General features: G+C 40.5%; 1 protein-coding gene across 2 annotated transcripts; it reads left to right on the forward strand.

Moving 5' to 3' along the window:
• Positions 1-1,188: 1,188 nt before the first annotated feature.
• Positions 1,189-16,801, forward strand: LOC125896096 (vitamin D3 hydroxylase-associated protein). Of its 2 annotated transcripts, none has more exons than XM_049588431.1 (16): positions 1,189-1,298; positions 1,375-1,639; positions 3,844-3,957; positions 4,284-4,424; positions 4,878-5,011; positions 6,408-6,614; positions 6,716-6,756; positions 6,848-6,972; positions 8,722-8,847; positions 8,966-9,063; positions 10,291-10,390; positions 10,571-10,614; positions 10,730-10,769; positions 13,131-13,239; positions 13,449-13,594; positions 15,614-16,801. In XM_049588431.1, the coding sequence occupies exons 2-16, from the start codon at positions 1,424-1,426 to the stop codon at positions 15,734-15,736; spliced, it is 1,764 nt and encodes a 587-aa protein (XP_049444388.1). In that variant the 5' UTR covers positions 1,189-1,298; positions 1,375-1,423; the 3' UTR covers positions 15,737-16,801. The 2 variants fall into 2 exon arrangements, with proteins under 2 accessions (XP_049444388.1, XP_049444389.1); XM_049588432.1 differs by having other exon boundaries at positions 1,230-1,639; positions 15,614-15,752; positions 16,022-16,801.
• Positions 16,802-17,623: the final 822 nt, after the last annotated feature.

A 17,623-nucleotide genomic window follows, 5' to 3' on the forward strand; every position in this document is an offset into this window, starting at 1 on the left:
TACCGCAGTGAGGAGGTGTGGTTGACCCTGTTGTTCAGTATGATGCATTCTTTTAACAGATGTGACCATTTTATTTCTGGTGTTGTATTGTTATATTATATTGTGTGAGTACCCCTAATGAGATCAACCTGTTTGTGTTTCCACCAGTTTCTCCTTTGATTAAGAAACTCTTAAGCCTCATAAAAGTCCTCCTCCCTGCTCCTTACAGTTTTTCACCTTTGGAGCTCTTTAAAGCTTTGTGAACAACTTCTATCTTTATAAGGACCTAGTCTTAATTTTAAGGGGAAATTCTAAGAAAATGTCACAACTCTAAGAATTTCTTACATTTTCAGCACTCTTTGTACTAGGAAGCTTCATGAGTGGCCCCTGATTGTTTGAATTTATGGCAAAAAGCTTACAGAAGGAGGAAATTGTTTTAGTTAGGTCTTGAGTAGCAGCGTTTTGAATCAGCTGTAAAGACACAGCATGGACACATTTATCCAGATCCTGACTTTGTAATTGTCTTAATGTGGCTGTTATTACTGGTTGCACAAAACACCTTGAGTTAAGATTTTCCTTAAAGTCTGAGTTAAGGTTTCCTCAAGATAAAATCGAGTGCACAAAACACCCTTAAGTCTTCTCCCTAAGCTTTCCTTAAAGTGTTCACTTAAGTATAATGGTTTTCTCCTTGTCTTGGTCTTGTACTGGGGACATCTGGGGCCAGCCCACTGACCATCCCAAGAGTTAGAACAAAACATGGCAAAGCAGCACCTCCAAGATGATGTTAGACAAGTTTGGGCTCTGACCACTTTTAGATCAAAGATAAAAAACTATATATATTTTTAGACTGCCTGTTCCACCCTTTAATTACTGCAACCTTATTTTCAATTTTAAATCATCCCTTTATCTTTGCACTTCTTGTCCGCACATTTGCTATTTTTAATGGTGATTTTTTTTTATATTGTGAATCATTTAGTAATTAATTTAACCTTTTGTATCTTGTTTTTTCTCTTTACTCTTTTATTGTATGTTTTATATTACAGAAGGAGGAAATCCAAAAACCGTCCCAATCACGTGTTGCATCCTTGAATTTAAGGGAAGTGGGCCTGAAAAGTCCTTTAAAATCACTGAATTTGATTTAACAGTGTGTGGGATCCCTGAAAATGACTCACTGGCGCCATCTATGTTTCAAACGTTATTACTCAGCAACATAAACCCCGCCTGCTTACCGGGTCTCCCGCTGCAGTTGCTGCAATTTGATGAAATGTCCCTGTTTGTATCCTCGAGCTGACTGAGCTCCACCATGAATATATAACCAGGTGAGCTGACCACCTCCAGTTGTTGACGTAGGTCTGACAAGTCAAACAACCCACATGACCCAACTTGTCTCCGTAGTCTCAACGTTAATCCTCGTGCTTGGACAGACAAGACAACGAGGGACACCATGGATTACGTTATGCAGTTTCTTCAGGGAGTGGAGCTGGACACCAAGACAGCAGGGCTGCTGACAGTCGCTGCCTGCAGTGTGGGAGCTCTGGTGCTGCTGGTGCAGAAGGTCCACACACACCGGGACGCGGAAGACAAGATCCGCAGAGCCAGGCAGCACCGGGCGGACACCCTGCAGCGGGCGGAACAAACTGTTCTCCAGTACAAGAAGATGGTGAGAGCGCCAGAGCCTGTCGGGAGGGGAAGTTAAGACACAGTTGTCTAGAGGCTTGTTGTTTCCTATTATTATTGTTATTATTATCATCATCATTCTGTATCAAATCTGCTGCCTCTAAGTTTGCAACGTAAGGTCACATTAAAATGTCCTATGAGACAGGGGCATGTTTAGAATTAGAGGACACAGGGGGCCTTAGCCCGGGTGTCTGTAGGGGGGTCCTTGGTCTGACAAGTATGACAAACTGTGCATTCTCCACTGCCTTTAAGAGGCAAAAACAAATGAAATAAAATAAATCCAGAGGACACGGCCATGCTTTTTAACCACTACTTGCTTTATTTGTCAAAACACCTGGGAATTTATATGATACTTATGATTATGATGCGTTTTTATGCACTCTGGCATCTTATTTACCCTTAAATGTGTCCCTTCCCCTCTAGATTAATGAAAAATTGTGATTTAAAAAATAGTAGTAATTGTCAGTAATAAGCACTGAGTAGAAATAGAATACTTTGCAATTACTGTCACTAAAATTTAGCGGATTTTGAAGTGATTGTACTTGAGTATTATCCATTTTATGTTGCTTTATATTTGCACTCCACTACATCTCAGAGGGAAATACTATACTTTTACTTCACTACATTACTTTTTCACTTTAGTTACCTTAATACAAAATATAATCAACTGATAATTATGTGCATATAAACACACAAAATGAGCTGCTTGAATGACATAGAGGACCCAAAACTTGTGTTTTGATCAACACATATCATATTTTGGGGGCCTTTAGTGCACGAAGGGAAAGACAGATTAATTGAGTTTGAACCCGGGCTCTTCTTTGTGGACTCTGCATGTACTCCTCGTGTCAACGTGGGTTATCTCCAGATACACTGGCTTCTTTCCACAGTCTAAAGACATGCAGGTTAGGTTAATTTGTAACTCCAAATCGGCCATTAATTCCACCAACCTGTCCAGGGTGTTCCCTGCTTCTTGCCCAGTCCCCCCGCGACCCCAACAGGATATACAGTTACGGAAAATGAATGAATATTAAGTTTATTAAAATATGTTGTCTTCATATTTCGATCTGGGGCTATCAATTAAACATTCAAGGCTGATGCCTCAGAGGCCCAGACCTAACAACACCACTGCTGTAATGGATCTTTAATTCAATGTAAGCTATAAATTGTAAGATATTTGTACTAGGGCTGCAATGATTAGTCGACTAATCGATGACTAATCGACTATTAAAATAATCGGTGACTATTTTAGTAGTCGACTAATCGGTTTGAGTCATTTTTCACAGAAAAGTACTATAAAAGTCCCCAAAATACTCTTACTGCAGCTTCTTACGTTCAGATATTGGCAGCTTTACACACTCTCCCATGACGGTGAACTAAAACCCTTTGGCGTGAGTACGAAACAAGACATTAGATGACATAATTTTGGGGTTTGGGAGAGACAGACCGACATTTTTCAACATTTTAACACAGTTTTCGATAAAATGATTAGTCGACTAATTGAAGAAATAATTGACAGATTAGTCGACAGTGAAAATAATCGTTAGCTGCAGCCCTAATTTGTACACACATTTAAGGGATTGGTTTATATTTCATTTGTCCAAGGCTAGAATAATTAGTTGCTGATGGTTGAATTCCATTTAGCTGCTTCAGTGTCCTGGTATTGTGCTCACTGCCATGGCTCTCTGGGACAATGGAATACAACAGAGCTATCTTTAATGTTATTAATAGCCTAACATCAGTTATTTTCCTTAAATGCCACGTCAAAAAGTCTGCAGTGAAAAAGGGCTATAGATTAGTCAGTTGACAGAAAATTAATTGGCAACTATTTCAGTAGTTGTTGGTTTTTGTTTTTTTTTAAACAAATAAGCCCCAAATTTAGTTGTTCCAGCTGCTGACATTTTCCTCTGCTGTTTGTCAAATCTGATCTTTAGACTGATCTTTGGACTGTTTATTAACAATTTGAAGATGTCACCAGCCATATATAATGAATTCCACCAGTATTTTCTGACATTCTATAAACAGAATTGATTAATTAAAAATAATCTGCAGGTTAGTTGATAATCAAAATAATAGTTTGCCCTATATTTGTCATCTGTGAAGAACTTTCAGCCAATTTAAAAAAGGATAATTATTGCCTAGTGCATAAACTAATTTTTTTTATATGTTCGTGTGTGTGTCCTCTAGCATCCGGTGACCAACTCTGCCTGTATCTTGTCGCTGTCCCTGTCTGAATTGACAAACAAGCTGCAGGATGGTTCACTGAGCCCTGAGGAAGTGTTGTACTGCTACATGGAAAAGGTTCAAAACCAACAGAAAACATTGTTATTTTCATTATCACAAATTTCTCAATGTCTCATTAACTCCACATGCAAATGTATACTAACTTAGTTTACGTACTGACACATTTCTTATTATGTAGGTTAATTATTTATCATTACAAGAGCACTTTTGCATGCACCCTTGTACAGTTGTGCCATTTGTTAAAGGCTTTTGGCTCAAAGTAGACCAAGTGCATATTGATTTACTTGCTTGTACATTTTTTACTCTGTTTTCATGTTTTACATAACCAGACTTTCAGAGGGAAGGTGTGAATATGAACCTGTATGATTTTTCTTTTCTCACAGACTCTGACTGTGAACAAAGATCTGAACTGCTGCACAGGGATCTTGTTGGAGAGTTTTGACCTGGTGAAAACAGTTGCCACCAAAAAGGAAGGTCTCTTGTATGGAGTTCCAGTTAGCATCAAAGAAAACTTTTCATATAAGGTATTTCATAGTTGTTAATTATCTGCATCTTTAGATAGATTTTTAGTGTCCCTAAAGGGCAGATTTGTTTCATATGAACATCACTACATTTGTACAGAGTACACAGTGTTTTAGTTACCAGAGGAATTAAAAAGCAAAATGGCAGAGGGGACACAACTTTTTCCATCGAAGTGTCCTATATCTGCTACCACACAGGATAGGAGTAAAACATAGGTTGAGGGGGCGTCCATTGTCCATGTGTTACGATGATTGGCATGCAAGTGATGACTCTGTCACTCGTTGGGGATTAGGACTACATTCACCTTTTGGTTAGCAGTTCAGTAAGGGACAGCTTGTTGCTGTTCGAGACAGTTAATATGCTGAGGATGTCACTCGTAAAACTGTTATGGCGGTCTCGTTTTGTGTTTTTATCTAACACTGCTGTCTTTCCCTGTGTTTCTTTTACAACACAAGAATACAGACAGTTCTTGCGGTGTGATCATTTACCTGGACAAGCCTGCTCAGAAGGACGGCGTGCTTGTTGAAGTTCTGAAGAGACAAGGAGCCATCCCCTTCGTGAAGACCAACGTGCCCCAAACGATGCTAAAGTTAATAAGTTCTCAATCAAGTTAGCACAGTGATAAGCTGTGAAGTAACAAGGGCTGAGGGCTGTACTGAAGGTCATTTGAGACATTCGAAAGAGGCTTCAATTGTCTGTCATATTTTATAACGTCATTACCTTAAAAAGAATTAGAAACGTGCAAAATTTGGACAGGTTTACATAAAGTGATTCATCGGATCAAATTAATTATTATTATTATTATTTTTTTGCCACGACTAATGCCGGCGCAGAGGCATTATGTTTTCAGGTTGTCTGTCTGTACGTTTATCCATCTCATTCTCATTGACGCAGTATCTCAGTAACACCTTGAGGGAATTTCTCCAAATTTGGTAGAAATGTCCATTTGGACTTAACAATGAACTGAATTGATTTTGGTGGTCGAAGGTCAAACATCACTGTGGTCTCTCAAAACATGTTTTTGGCCATCACTCTTTAATTCATTTGTCATAGTCTTCCCACTGCACAAAAAAAACACTAAACCCTGCAAACATGGCTTTTTAATGTAACAGGAAAGGTTTTAATTGGCAGTAACTGTAATGTTAGGCCTTTTTACAGAGATGGCGCTATAGGGCCACTACCAAGTCTGTTCTTTGTGCCTTCTTTGCATTTTTACGCAGAACCAAATGACGGCTATAGCGTGGGATTACACTCTGCAGATTCTTTGCAGAATCAAAAGAGGTGTGACATGTAACACATCAGCATTGGCCTCTATTGTGACCTGTTAACATACGCGTCAGCAGCACATTGTAAACAACAACAAGGCATTACCTTGTCAACAACAATCATTTACCTTTTCTGTTTTATGGTGGCTGATCTAGTCCTCTGCTCGAAGGGTAAAGAGCTGTCAGACCTCATTGTTTTCCCAAATTGTCAACATGTACAGCGGCTGTTCTTCTTTGAGTTAGACGCCAATTGCTAACAGCTAGTTGTTTTTTTTTAATCTCCTGCTGTGTGTTGCACGCATGACACATTGTCAAATTGTCACCCATGCCACCCATGACCTCGTCCCGCAGACTCCCCTGTTTATACAGACTCTCCTGTATCGGTGCTGTTACTAGCTCCCATGGCGGATTAAAGACGTCACCACTTTGTCCTCCATTTCACGATGGTAATCTCTCCATGATGTCGAATATGACACCAAAAAAACAAAAAACCCACACACAGAAAGATATACTAGTCTGCTGCAGAGCCGTGTACACAGCACTGATCTACTGGCAATGGGAAAGGATTCTATAGCCTATCTTTAGCAAATTTACCTGAGTTAAAAAAGCTAGTGTACACGTGCTTATTTTGGTTGAAAAGGCATATATGACACATTTTCACACAAATGCCTAGTAGGAGAAAACTATGAAGTGATGACATTTTTTTTTTTATTTCTCCAGTTATGAATGCAGTAACCCCATCTATGGGCAGACCGTGAACCCCCACAACCTCAAGAAGACCTGCGGAGGTTCGTCCGGTGGGGAGGGGGCTCTCATTGGAGGAGGGGGCTCCATACTTGGTTTAGGCACTGACATAGCAGGTAGCGTCCGTATTCCTGCCGCATTCTGCGGGATCTGCGCCTTTAAGCCAACAGCAGGACGGCTAAGGTGAGCGTCTCTGCTCCAGTCAGTTTTGAATCATCACTACAGAGTCATAACACTTTGCGCTACACTTTAATCTTTGATGTTTTTCTTTGTGTCTTGATTAGTGTAAATGGTGTGACCCCCCTCTATCGAGGGCAAAAAACATGTAAGTCACAGCTGCATCATCATTGCCTTCATACTACACGTGTTGTCTGAAAAAAAGTTGTTACTTGTTCTTTTGTTTCTTATTAAATTAGTGCAATCAAGTCCTGGACCCATGGCGAGGGATGTGGAAAGTCTGGCCCTGTGTATGCAGGCTTTTCTCTGTGACCACATGTTTTCTTTGGACGCCACTGTTCCACCCATACCTTTTAATATGCAGGTGTGTCAACAACAACAACAACAACAAAACAAAGTGAAATGTTTCACAGGGGATTATGTACTGTTTCTTGAATGGGACCAGTAACTTGCTGGAGTCTCTTCTAGCAACAAAATACTCCAGCACATAGCCCCCAGTAAAACGGTTGAATTGTTGTTTTATCACTTGGTATTTGCACAGGTTAAACAAATATCCATCGTGTTACCATTTGTGCACACTTAATCCTCTTATCTAAGTCTCTCCAAGAAAGCAAATAACTGTATGTCCCATCACATTTCAACATCACAATGCGTCTGTGCACCCCAGCAAAACCTTTGGGATAACCAAAGCCTCAGCACCTAACCTCAGTAAACAACCTAATGATCTTGTGGCTAAATGAGAACACATCCCTGCAGCCGGGTTCCAAATTCCTGTGGGAAGCCTTCCCAGAAGGGTGGAGGCTGCTCTCGTGCTAAGCTTGGTCAAACACAGATCCCTGTACAAACATAAAGGACGCACAGTGATCACATTGAGATGATAGATGCAATCCAGTGGACTGCTGTAGAAACTGGAATGACTCCTCGTACTAGTTTTGCCAGAAACAAAAAGATCTTGTCAGGTATTCCTAACTGCAGTTTTCTCTCTTTAGCTAACAGAGATGTTAATCCAATTGTGGTTATTGTCTTGTGATGCAAAGAATGAGGGAAGGGACATGATGTTGTGCAAAATGTTCACTTAGGGGTCAGGCACATCATCATCCATATATGTGCTGATTTTTATGTCTCAGCGCCGCCAATAGGTGTGGCTCCCAATCTTGTAAATGTGATATCTCAAGAAGGCATAGAGGGATCTTCTTCAAATTAGGCACAAACATCCACTTGGTCTCAACGATGAACTGATAAGAATTTGGTGGTCAAACTTCAGTGTGACCCCTCATCCATCTTTTTCTCATGAATCAGAATCAGAAATATTTTATTGATCCCCGTGGAGAAATTGTGGTTGTGGCAAAGAACAGAGACTTAAAAGAAGTAAGAATAAGAGTATGAAATAGAAGTATGCAAATATAAAGCAATAAAATAAAACAGAAATGAAAATGTACATAAAGGTAAAAAATAGAATGTGCATTATGCTACAGTGTTTAAAACTAGTGTTTAAGATATAAAAATATTAAAAACAAAATATTTATTGTCACTGTGCTGAGGCTGGAAGTGTGAAATTTAACTACAATATATACACTAACATGTTAACATGACACTAATTGTATAGATCTTCTGTGCTGCCGGGTTAAAGATGTGTGTGAAGCATCAACATTTTAGAATATGTAGTGTCTTTACAGCAACATCCGTATTTAAAGCATTGTTATATGTCATGCCTACATATGAGTCCGAACAGACATGGATGTAAACTATAACTGCAATTTGACTGGTTTGCGGTAGCCGCTGGGTGGTAATTCTAGTTCTGTGACTCAAAAAAGTCCTGGATCTGGCCCTCTGACAGAAAGCAAAGCACCTAATTTGGAGAGATTCAAGGAGAATTTAACAGGGTTATGAGTAGAAAAGGCACAGGCACACTGACGCCCACAAATGAAACCTGCAGTTAATTGCCAGTAGGGTTCACCTATTCTTTCACTGTGTCTTAATTAAAGTAAATTAAAGCCTTATAAAAGCTTCAATCTCCTAACCACGCATATTTATTAGTTATGTACCAAAAAACATTTATGTGTGTTTCCACTCAAATGTCTTAACTGACAGAATGAAAATATCTTCTCCTCAGATGTACCAGAGTGCCGAACCTCTCAGGATTGGTTACTTGGAAAACGACGGCTACTCAGAAGGGTCTCCAAGCATGGTCAGAGGAGTCAGAGAGGTCAAAGCTCTGTTAGAGAAAGCAGGGCACACTGTAAGACCACAGTACTCACACACACAAACTCAAACAATGTGATCTACCCCCACATGAAATCTGTGATTTGAGCTATGTGTTTTAATGCTGTCACCTTTTTGGTCATTTGTGCCTGTAGTTGGTGCCCTACACTCCTCTGGAGATACCTTACGCTGTAAATGAACTGATAACAAGGGGTGCCTTTGCAGACGGAATTACCACCTTTTTTGAAAAAATGTGAGTTCAAGTTACCTTCAAAATGTCAGCAAATCAGTCAGTGTCGTCCTTGTTAATAACCTGATTCATTTATGTAATTGAAGTGTCAGAGTGTCAGCATATTTACAGCCCGAGAACCAAGTGATGTGAAGGCCCTATTGTAATTCAAGGAATTTTTTTTTTTAATTAATCAAGCTTCAAAGGTGCCTGGGGTGCTTGAGAACTCCTGAAATTTGGCACTCGCATCAGAAAGGATGAAAATTGTTATTGAATATGAGCCATAGCCTATATAAATTAATGGACGTAGCTATGATGATGTCACCAATTGGTGCGACTCCTGTTTTGAAGCACCGAGTTCAGCATTTCGGCCATAACTCTCTTGGTTTTTTGGAGCAAGAATTGGCCTTATTTCGACGAGAGGGCTGAGCTGTGTAGGAGCAAGGTGTGGATTTGACTTGCAGATTGTAGTGACCGCTCACAGACAGCGTGTCACTCAAGCAGCCCCACCCTTACATACGTGTAACTTTAAAGGCCTTTGCACACCGAGTCCTTTTTTGTCATCTGAAATTGTTGCACGTTTAAAAAGAAATATGACCTCATGTTATGTCAGTCCTGTTTGGGCATTAAAACTTTCGGAACAGGCTCAATTTTCTGCATTTTTCGCATCCGTCAGAAACCTTAGGAAACGTTTGTCCAAGAATCAGTGAAAAAAGTGGCAGCGGGACACAAAGGCGACAAGAGAGAATCATTTCATAACTCAATATAGCTCACTTTTAACGGGTTAGGCAGTAATATTCAGGTGGATGATGACGAAGAGGAGAAGGATGTGGACACAGAGAGGGAGTGGTGACAGCCAGACAAGTAACTCCGGTGGAGAGAGGCAAAGGAGGAGATGTGTCTTTTCATTTTGTCACGTATTGCTAATTTTCTCAAGGAAGCGGAATCAGTGTGCAGGGTTTCTGACAACATTATGTAAAGGATCCCTACAGAGGTTGAGCTCTTTGTTAAAGAGAAAGATCCATTTGTTAAACCAGAAACAGCCTGGAATAGCTCTCGCCAAACCCACCAGATAACCACCAAATAATAAATCATTTTCGTATCGTAATCCTCGGTGATCCTCTGACTTTTCCTGTAGCACCACCATGAAGTTTACATAGGTGCTTTTAAAAGAGATGTTTTAACCATATTACATTCCTTTTATGTGAACAGATTGCTCTGTAGCATGATCCCCTATTGTTTCTGTTTTAGGAAGGGAGAACCAGTGGATCCCATCCTCAAAGCACAGTATCAAATTTACAAACTGCCTATATGGTTGAAGAAGATCCTCTCATTTCTCGTCAAGCCCGTGGTAAGTTCTCTCTTCCTATGACAAACATTCAAAAATACAAACTATAGACAATCTAATTTTCCTCAGGAACACTGAGTATGATGCTGATTTGGTTATTTCTTTGGTAGCCATGTGATAAAAAAAAGTTACTATGTGATTTGAGTCTTAAAGTGTGTTTTATGTCTCGTTTGTCTCTCGCAGAGTCCTCGTATCTCTGCCAGCCTCAGTGCTTTGACTGGAGTTAGGTGAGAAAGTAACGTCGACATTGAAGGTTTCCCGCTTGAGGTTTTGTTACTCACACATTTCATGTAATGCACAAAATGTCGAAACACACTGATGCTTTCTCTGTCTCATTTTCAGGTCTGTCGCAGAGGTGTGGAAGCATTGTGCTGCTGTTGAGGTATTGTTAAGGCCCAGACACATCAAACCCAACTAGTGGCGACAAAGGTCGACTGTTACGTTGCCTCACGTCACCTGTCTCTGCCAAAAATTTGCACAGCCAACTAGTGTGTACGCTCTGCGCCTGCTCGAGAGGAAATTACTTTCCATAACAGCAGGCAGCAGGAGTCTGTATTTATCATTTGGGAAACCGGAAAACCATCGAGATGGATTCAAGACACTAGTTAGCCAGATTGACCATTAACAATACAACCTGGTGTCGAAAGAAGAAATTATATTTACCGTGCACTAGGGACCAATAACACAAACAGTTACAAACGGCTTCTGCCTATGAGCTCAATGGCTCAAATTTGTTTCTATCTTGCGCCCTCTTGACCTCAGTTGTTTGTTTGCTTCCATCACTTCCGTTTCTCTTCTCATGCACGGACCTGAACTGCCAGTCAGAGGGATTTTATTCACCAACAGGCTCATCCGGCTTCGACATGAATTCAACACTGAATTGGCCAAAAAACAGGTGACAAGGGCGGGCTTGTGCCAACAGTGCAGGAGACACAGCAAACACTAGGGCAACAGAAACAGCCCGATGTTGACCAGCAGCCAACCATCGGCTTGGTGTGTCAGAGCCCGTAGTTGTCAACTAATAATATGTGTACACACATATACAGTACAGGCCAAAAGTTTGGACACACCTTCTCATTCAATGCGTTTTCTTTATTTTCATGACTATTTACATTGTAGATTCTCACTGAAGGCATCAAAACTATGAATGAACACATGTGGAGTTATGTACTTAACAAAAAAAAGGTGAAATAACTGAAAACATGTTTTATATTCTAGTTTCTTCAAAATAGCCACTCTTTGCTCTGATTACTGCTTTGCACACTCTTGGCATTCTCTCCATGAGCTTCAAGAGGTAGTCACCTGAAATGGTTTTCCAACAGTCTTGAAGGAGTTCCCAGAGGTGTTTAGCACTTGTTGGCCCCTTTGCCTTCACTCTGCGGTCCAGCTCACCCCAAACCATCTCAATTGGGTTCAGGTCCGGTGACGGTGGAGGCCAGGTCATCTGCCGCAGCACTCCATCACTCTCCTTCTTGGTCAAATAGCCCTTACACAGCCTGGAGGTGTGTTTGGGGTCATTGTCCTGTTGAAAAATAAATGATGGTCCAACTAAACGCAAACCGGATGGGATGGCATGTCGCTGCAGGATGCTGTGGTAGCCATGCTGGTTCAGTGTGCCTTCAATTTTAAATAAATCCCCAACAGTGTCACCAGCAAAACACCCCCACACCATCACACCTCCTCCTCCATGCTTCACAGTGGGAACCAGGCATGTGGAATCCATCCGTTCACCTTTTCTGCGTCTCACAAAGACACGGTGGTTGGAACCAAAGATCTCAAATTTGGACTCATCAGACCAAAGCACAGATTTCCACTGGTCTAATGTCCATTCCTTGTGTTTCTTGGCCCAAACAAATCTCTTCTGCTTGTTGCCTCTCCTTAGCAGTGGTTTCCTAGCAGCTATTTGACCATGAAGGCCTGATTCGCGCAGTCTCCTCTTAACAGTTGTTCTAGAGATGGGTCTGCTGCTAGAACTCTGTGTGGCATTCATCTGCTCTCTGATCTGAGCTGCTGTTAACTTGCGATTTCTGAGGCTGGTGACTCGGATGAACTTATCCTCAGAAGCAGAGGTGACTCTTGGTCTTCCTTTCCTGGGTCGGTCCTCATGTGTGCCAGTTTCGTTGTAGTGCTTGATGGTTTTTGCGACTCCACTTGGAGACACATTTAAAGTTTTAGCAATTTTCCGGACTGACTGACCTTCATTTCTTAAAGTAATGATGGCCACTCGTTTTTCTTTAGTTAGCTGATTGGTTCTTGCCATAATATGAATTTTAACAGTTGTCCAATAGGGCTGTCAGCTGTGTATTAACCTGAGTTCTGCACAGCACAACTGATGGTCCCAACCCCATTGATAAAGCAAGAAATTCCACTAATTAACCCTGATAAGGCACACCTGTGAAGTGGAAACCATTTCAGGTGACTACCTCTTGAAGCTCATGGAGAGAATGCCAAGAGTGTGCAAAGCAGTAATCAGAGCAAAGGGTGGCTATTTTGAAGAAACTAGAATATAAAACATGTTTTCAGTTATTTCACCTTTTTTTGTTAAGTACATAACTCCACATGTGTTCATTCATAGTTTTGATGCCTTCAGTGAGAATCTACAATGTAAATAGTCATGAAAATAAAGAAAACGCATTGAATGAGAAGGTGTGTCCAAACTTTTGGCCTGTACTGTATATATATATATATATGTATGTATGTAAATGCATACGAGGTTCATTGAATTGTCTTGTGTTTTCATAAGGACTACATTCAGGCAACGATAGCAAACTGGAGAAGATACAACATAGACGTGCTGCTGTGCCCTATGATCGGACCAGCCTACAACTTCTTGTATTGCGCCAAGCTTAACTGTACGGTACTCTGAACAGTCATGTGTGTTTGTGTGTGTGTGTGTGTGTGTGTGTGTGTGTGTGTGACACTAAAAGGCATTGATTAGGCAATAAGGCAATAGTTAGAGGTATGAAATATAATATTGTGGCCATCCATCTCTCGTAATATTACTGCTATAAAACCCAGTGTAACACAGTGAATAACCTGTTTCTATTTTCTGTCCTTCCAGCTCTTCTTTCTTTGACAGCGCTTTACAACCTCCTCAATTTTCCCGCTGGTGTTGTCCCTGTTTCCACGGTGACAGCAGAGGATGAGGAGGAACTCAAGCACTATAAGGGCAATTTTCAGGACCTGTGGGACAGGAACTTCAAAAAGGTAAGAAACACGCGTTACTGAGAGATGACCTTTGTGAAACTTTTCGGTTCTTTTATTTTGGTTCTTTCTATCCTAATGTGTTTTCCAGGCTGAGTTATACAGATGTCATTTTTTTGCTCAGTTTCCCCTCAACTTAAGTGAGTTAGGTGAGCTGAAGGCCATAACTAGTGTGCATGAAACAGTCTAATTAACAGAGTGATCTACATTTTTATACACATTGGCTGACAGCCAAATCTCTGGCTGCAGCAACACAAAAATAATACAACAATAACGCAGCAGATAAATACTCACTCCTTTTCATTCACGCACAGACCAGTTGTCATGAACTTATTGCACTGCTCAGTCATAATCCATCCCTCGACCAGCCCACCATAGCACACTGCTTTCCAACTGTGTGATGTCAGTTACAATGTACCACCAGCAGGTGGGGCTGCTCCCTTATAGGCTTATCAACACTAAATATGCAGAAAACATTGAACACTGAAACATAATATGGGCAAAGGCACTTAGTAATTACTCTCTATGGGGAATTTTCTACAGCCTATTAAATTTAACCTACTCGTCCAACATTTTGTAATGTTTCAGAAACATTTGTGATTTATATTGACTTTTGCATTTCTTTGGAGTAAAATGTATTTATATAGCCTAACGCTTCTCACAGACATAGGTCACAAAGTTTTTTACAAGGGCAATATGCAACATCCAAGAATAAAAACATAGAAGATAAAGCAGCTACTCTAGCCACGTAGTGAAAAGTGCAAAGAAGATATCACAAAACACAACAAGTATACACAAAAGACAACAAAAATTACAGAGCTAGTACTTTCTTACTTACTTACTTACTCTTCTTCATCCCCTATGGGACAAAGGAGTCTGTGAGCTCTTTCCTTTGCATTCAGTCCTTGGCAGCATGTTGTGCCTCTCCCCATGACAGGTTCATCTTTTCAAACTCCAGTGACACAGTTCTGCACCATTTTGAAAGGCTTCCACTGTCAACATGTCTGTTTTGCCCATCAAATATTCACGCTGTTACAGAAACTACAACAGAGCCTGTTCATACATGTTACCCAAACACCTATCAAACAGACTTGTCTTCAGTCGGCTTCTTTAAAGAAACCATAGAGTCAGCAGACAGTATGACGGGTGCAGGCAGAGCATTACAAAATGTAGGTGCTATGGCCTTAAAAGTAGAGCTTTAACTAACATTTATTTTAATTATAAGTTAATCAGCTTATTAGTTTCTTGGTTAATTGCTTTTTCGTTCAATGTCCAAATTTCAGAAAATACAACAAATAAAATGTCACTCACAGTATCCTAAAGTCCGAGATGGTGTCGCCGGATTGCTTGTTTTATCGTGCTAACCGTTTAAAACAACAATATAGTATGTGTACTATCACAAGACAAATAAAAGCTGTCACATTTGAGAATCTGGAGCCAGTGTTTTATGTCATTTTGCTTAAAAAATGACAGAGGATTAATCAGTCATCATTTGTTTCAGATGTACTTTGGAGTGCAACTGTGAAGGGGACAAAGTTCAAAAAGTGCCACATTTGTAAATAAGTAAAAATGTGTTAAGACTCAACTTTTTTCTTGGCACTGAAAAAAACTGCATTATTTTACAGTGTAGTAGATTATTACCAATAGACATCTTTAAATATTCTAATAAGAAATGATATCGGGAAAATGCTGCTGTATGAAACTGCAAATAGTTTGGGGCCATGGACAAATTATAAGACAATGGGCCCCATGTAAAATGCCCCACAGGCCCCTACTGTTCAAGACAAGTAAAAGTCAGGTGAGCAACTAAACATCACAACATGTTACACTGCATTAGACATATAATTCATAAAAAGTCACAAACATAAAAATCTAAAGGCTCTGCCCCGGCACTCAGTGTGAGGCCATTTTTGTGACGCTATTAAAACAGTAGTTCCGCAGGTGGTCAGTAGGTGGAGGAAGAAGACTGCTGTGGTCCTGGTTGCAGAGTGTTGACTCACTGGATGTTGTGTTTGTGTGCAGGCTGTGACTGGAGGCAAGGGTCTGCCCATAGCCGTGCAGTGTGTCGCCCTGCCGTGGCGGGATGAGCTCTGCCTGCGCTTCATGAGGGAGGTGGAACAAGTGGTCAAACAGAGCAAGAAGTGAAAACCCAGGGCCACAGGTGGGGCTGTTAACCTCAGGGGCCTCAGGTTAAATTTGCCTTAACTACACAAACAATAAGGCTATCTCTGAAATCATAATGAGAACGCACTGTTAATGATGAAATAACTCCACTGACCACATTAAAACAAAATGAAATATGAGTAAAAGTTAAAACAGTTAATGTTGCTTTAGGAAAGGTTGTTGCGTTTTAAAAAAACTAATATTTTGAGTTTCACTTTTTTGCTTGACAAGGATGAACTCAGGTACTTCTGCTTTTTGGGTTTTTAGGGCCATAATAAAGATTGAACTGTCAACTGTGAAACTGGACTCTGAAAGGGCTCTATGCGAAATTCAGACTTGTCTGGACACGGTGCTCAACATGAAGGTGGCTGCAGGCTAGCAGCTAACGGTACTAACTCCATAAACAGCACGTAAACACAGTAACAGTGCTGACAGAGCTAGCAGTGTTAACTAGGGGGAAATCAAAGGAGGGGTACTATGCTTCCACAATGACGCCATCCCAATATCAGCAGTACCCGCCTTATGAGTGCAGTGCAAAGTGGGACACACACATGCGCTAACCAGCACATGCAGCCGGACCAGCTTACCACAGCAAACACAGAGAAGCTCAGATAACAACACACATTAGCTTGATTGAAATGGTTCACTTCTTCTTTGTGTAATTAATTCATCGACAAACCTCAGGATTTTAACATATTACTCCATTTGTAGTGTACGATAACATAAACTTGTTTTGCTTTGATTTTAAAATGAAGAGTTTAACTAACATTCACAGGCATGATTACATGGTTGTTGTGATTTGTGTGTCAAGTTTGTAAAAAAAAAAAAAACAATTTTATTTTGAAGTGCAGCACATTGCAGACACAAAGCTTTTATTTTGAAGTGCTTTTTCCCGCTGTAGAGTGAGTAACCAGCTACTTGAGAGAGACAACAAAGTAGCTTGACAATATGGTCAAAATCAAGTATGACGCTGAATGTATTAAACCTTGAACAAATGACCAAGGAGAAATCTGGACCGGTTGGGAAGCACTACTTTAGAAGAATTTTGCATTTTGTGCAGCCACATGCAAAAAATGTTGACCATTGGGATTTTATAGTGAATATGAAAGTTTTTTGTGTGATGCGATAACTGAGATTTAAATAAAGTTACTGATTTCTCAAAAAAGGAACTGCTGCGGTTATTTGTTTCCACAAATGATGAAATGTGTTTTCAGAGGTTTGAAGTCACCTACAGTGAACCTTCTACAGGTAATATGCAGTCCTCTGTTCCTTCCTCTGCTCATCTGTGTCATCAGTGATGCATTTTTTGATCTACCATTTTTGACTTGAGATTTACAGTTTTTAATACCTGTACAGTTAACACGTTTTTGTTGTTGCATATTTAACGCACTGAGTTTATAGAGTGTGATGCACCTCCAAGGCATCCAGCAGCTGTGAGGGCACAAAACCTCTTTCTTTACCTTTCTCTTCATCCTCCACCTCTCCCTCTTCCATCACCGTGCCACAGATGAGCGCAGATCATTTTCATTCTTATTGTGAGTGATTGTTGCGCCGATGCCTTAACAGGAAACAGAAAAGAGATAAAGGAGACTAATGACACATGGCGCCTCCATCTACAAGGCCAGCGCACCATGTCGTCATATTGTGATTACCCTGTGCTATTGTAAATATGTGTTTCTGTTGGGTTTACATAAATTTACATATGTTTTAAAACTCTCCTGGGATGGGAAACCATTAGGGACAATGTTAGTGTTTTCCATTACAATCGCCCACGTTTGCGCTGCTGTCTCATTGAATGGAAATGGCCGTGTGCGTGCAGTAGAGGAAGGAGGGCACATTAGGCAAGGAGGGGAGCTGGAATTGAGAGGT

Source organism: Epinephelus fuscoguttatus, linkage group LG10 (genome assembly GCF_011397635.1).
Source record: "Epinephelus fuscoguttatus linkage group LG10, E.fuscoguttatus.final_Chr_v1".
Taxonomy (NCBI): Eukaryota; Metazoa; Chordata; class Actinopteri; order Perciformes; family Serranidae; genus Epinephelus; species Epinephelus fuscoguttatus.

What these genes read in the sequence shown, in the direction of transcription:
- LOC125896096 (XM_049588431.1), top strand. Translation starts at nt 1,424, where the DNA reads ATGGATTACGTTATGCAGTTTCTTCAGGGAGTGGAGCTGGACACCAAG. An exon ending in GTGCCCCAAACGATGCTAAA is followed by an intron (nt 5,012 to 6,407) that starts GTTAATAAGTTC and finishes TTATTTCTCCAG; the next exon opens with TTATGAATGCAGTAACCCCA. An exon ending in GGGACAGGAACTTCAAAAAG is followed by an intron (nt 13,595 to 15,613) that starts GTAAGAAACACG and finishes GTTTGTGTGCAG; the next exon opens with GCTGTGACTGGAGGCAAGGG.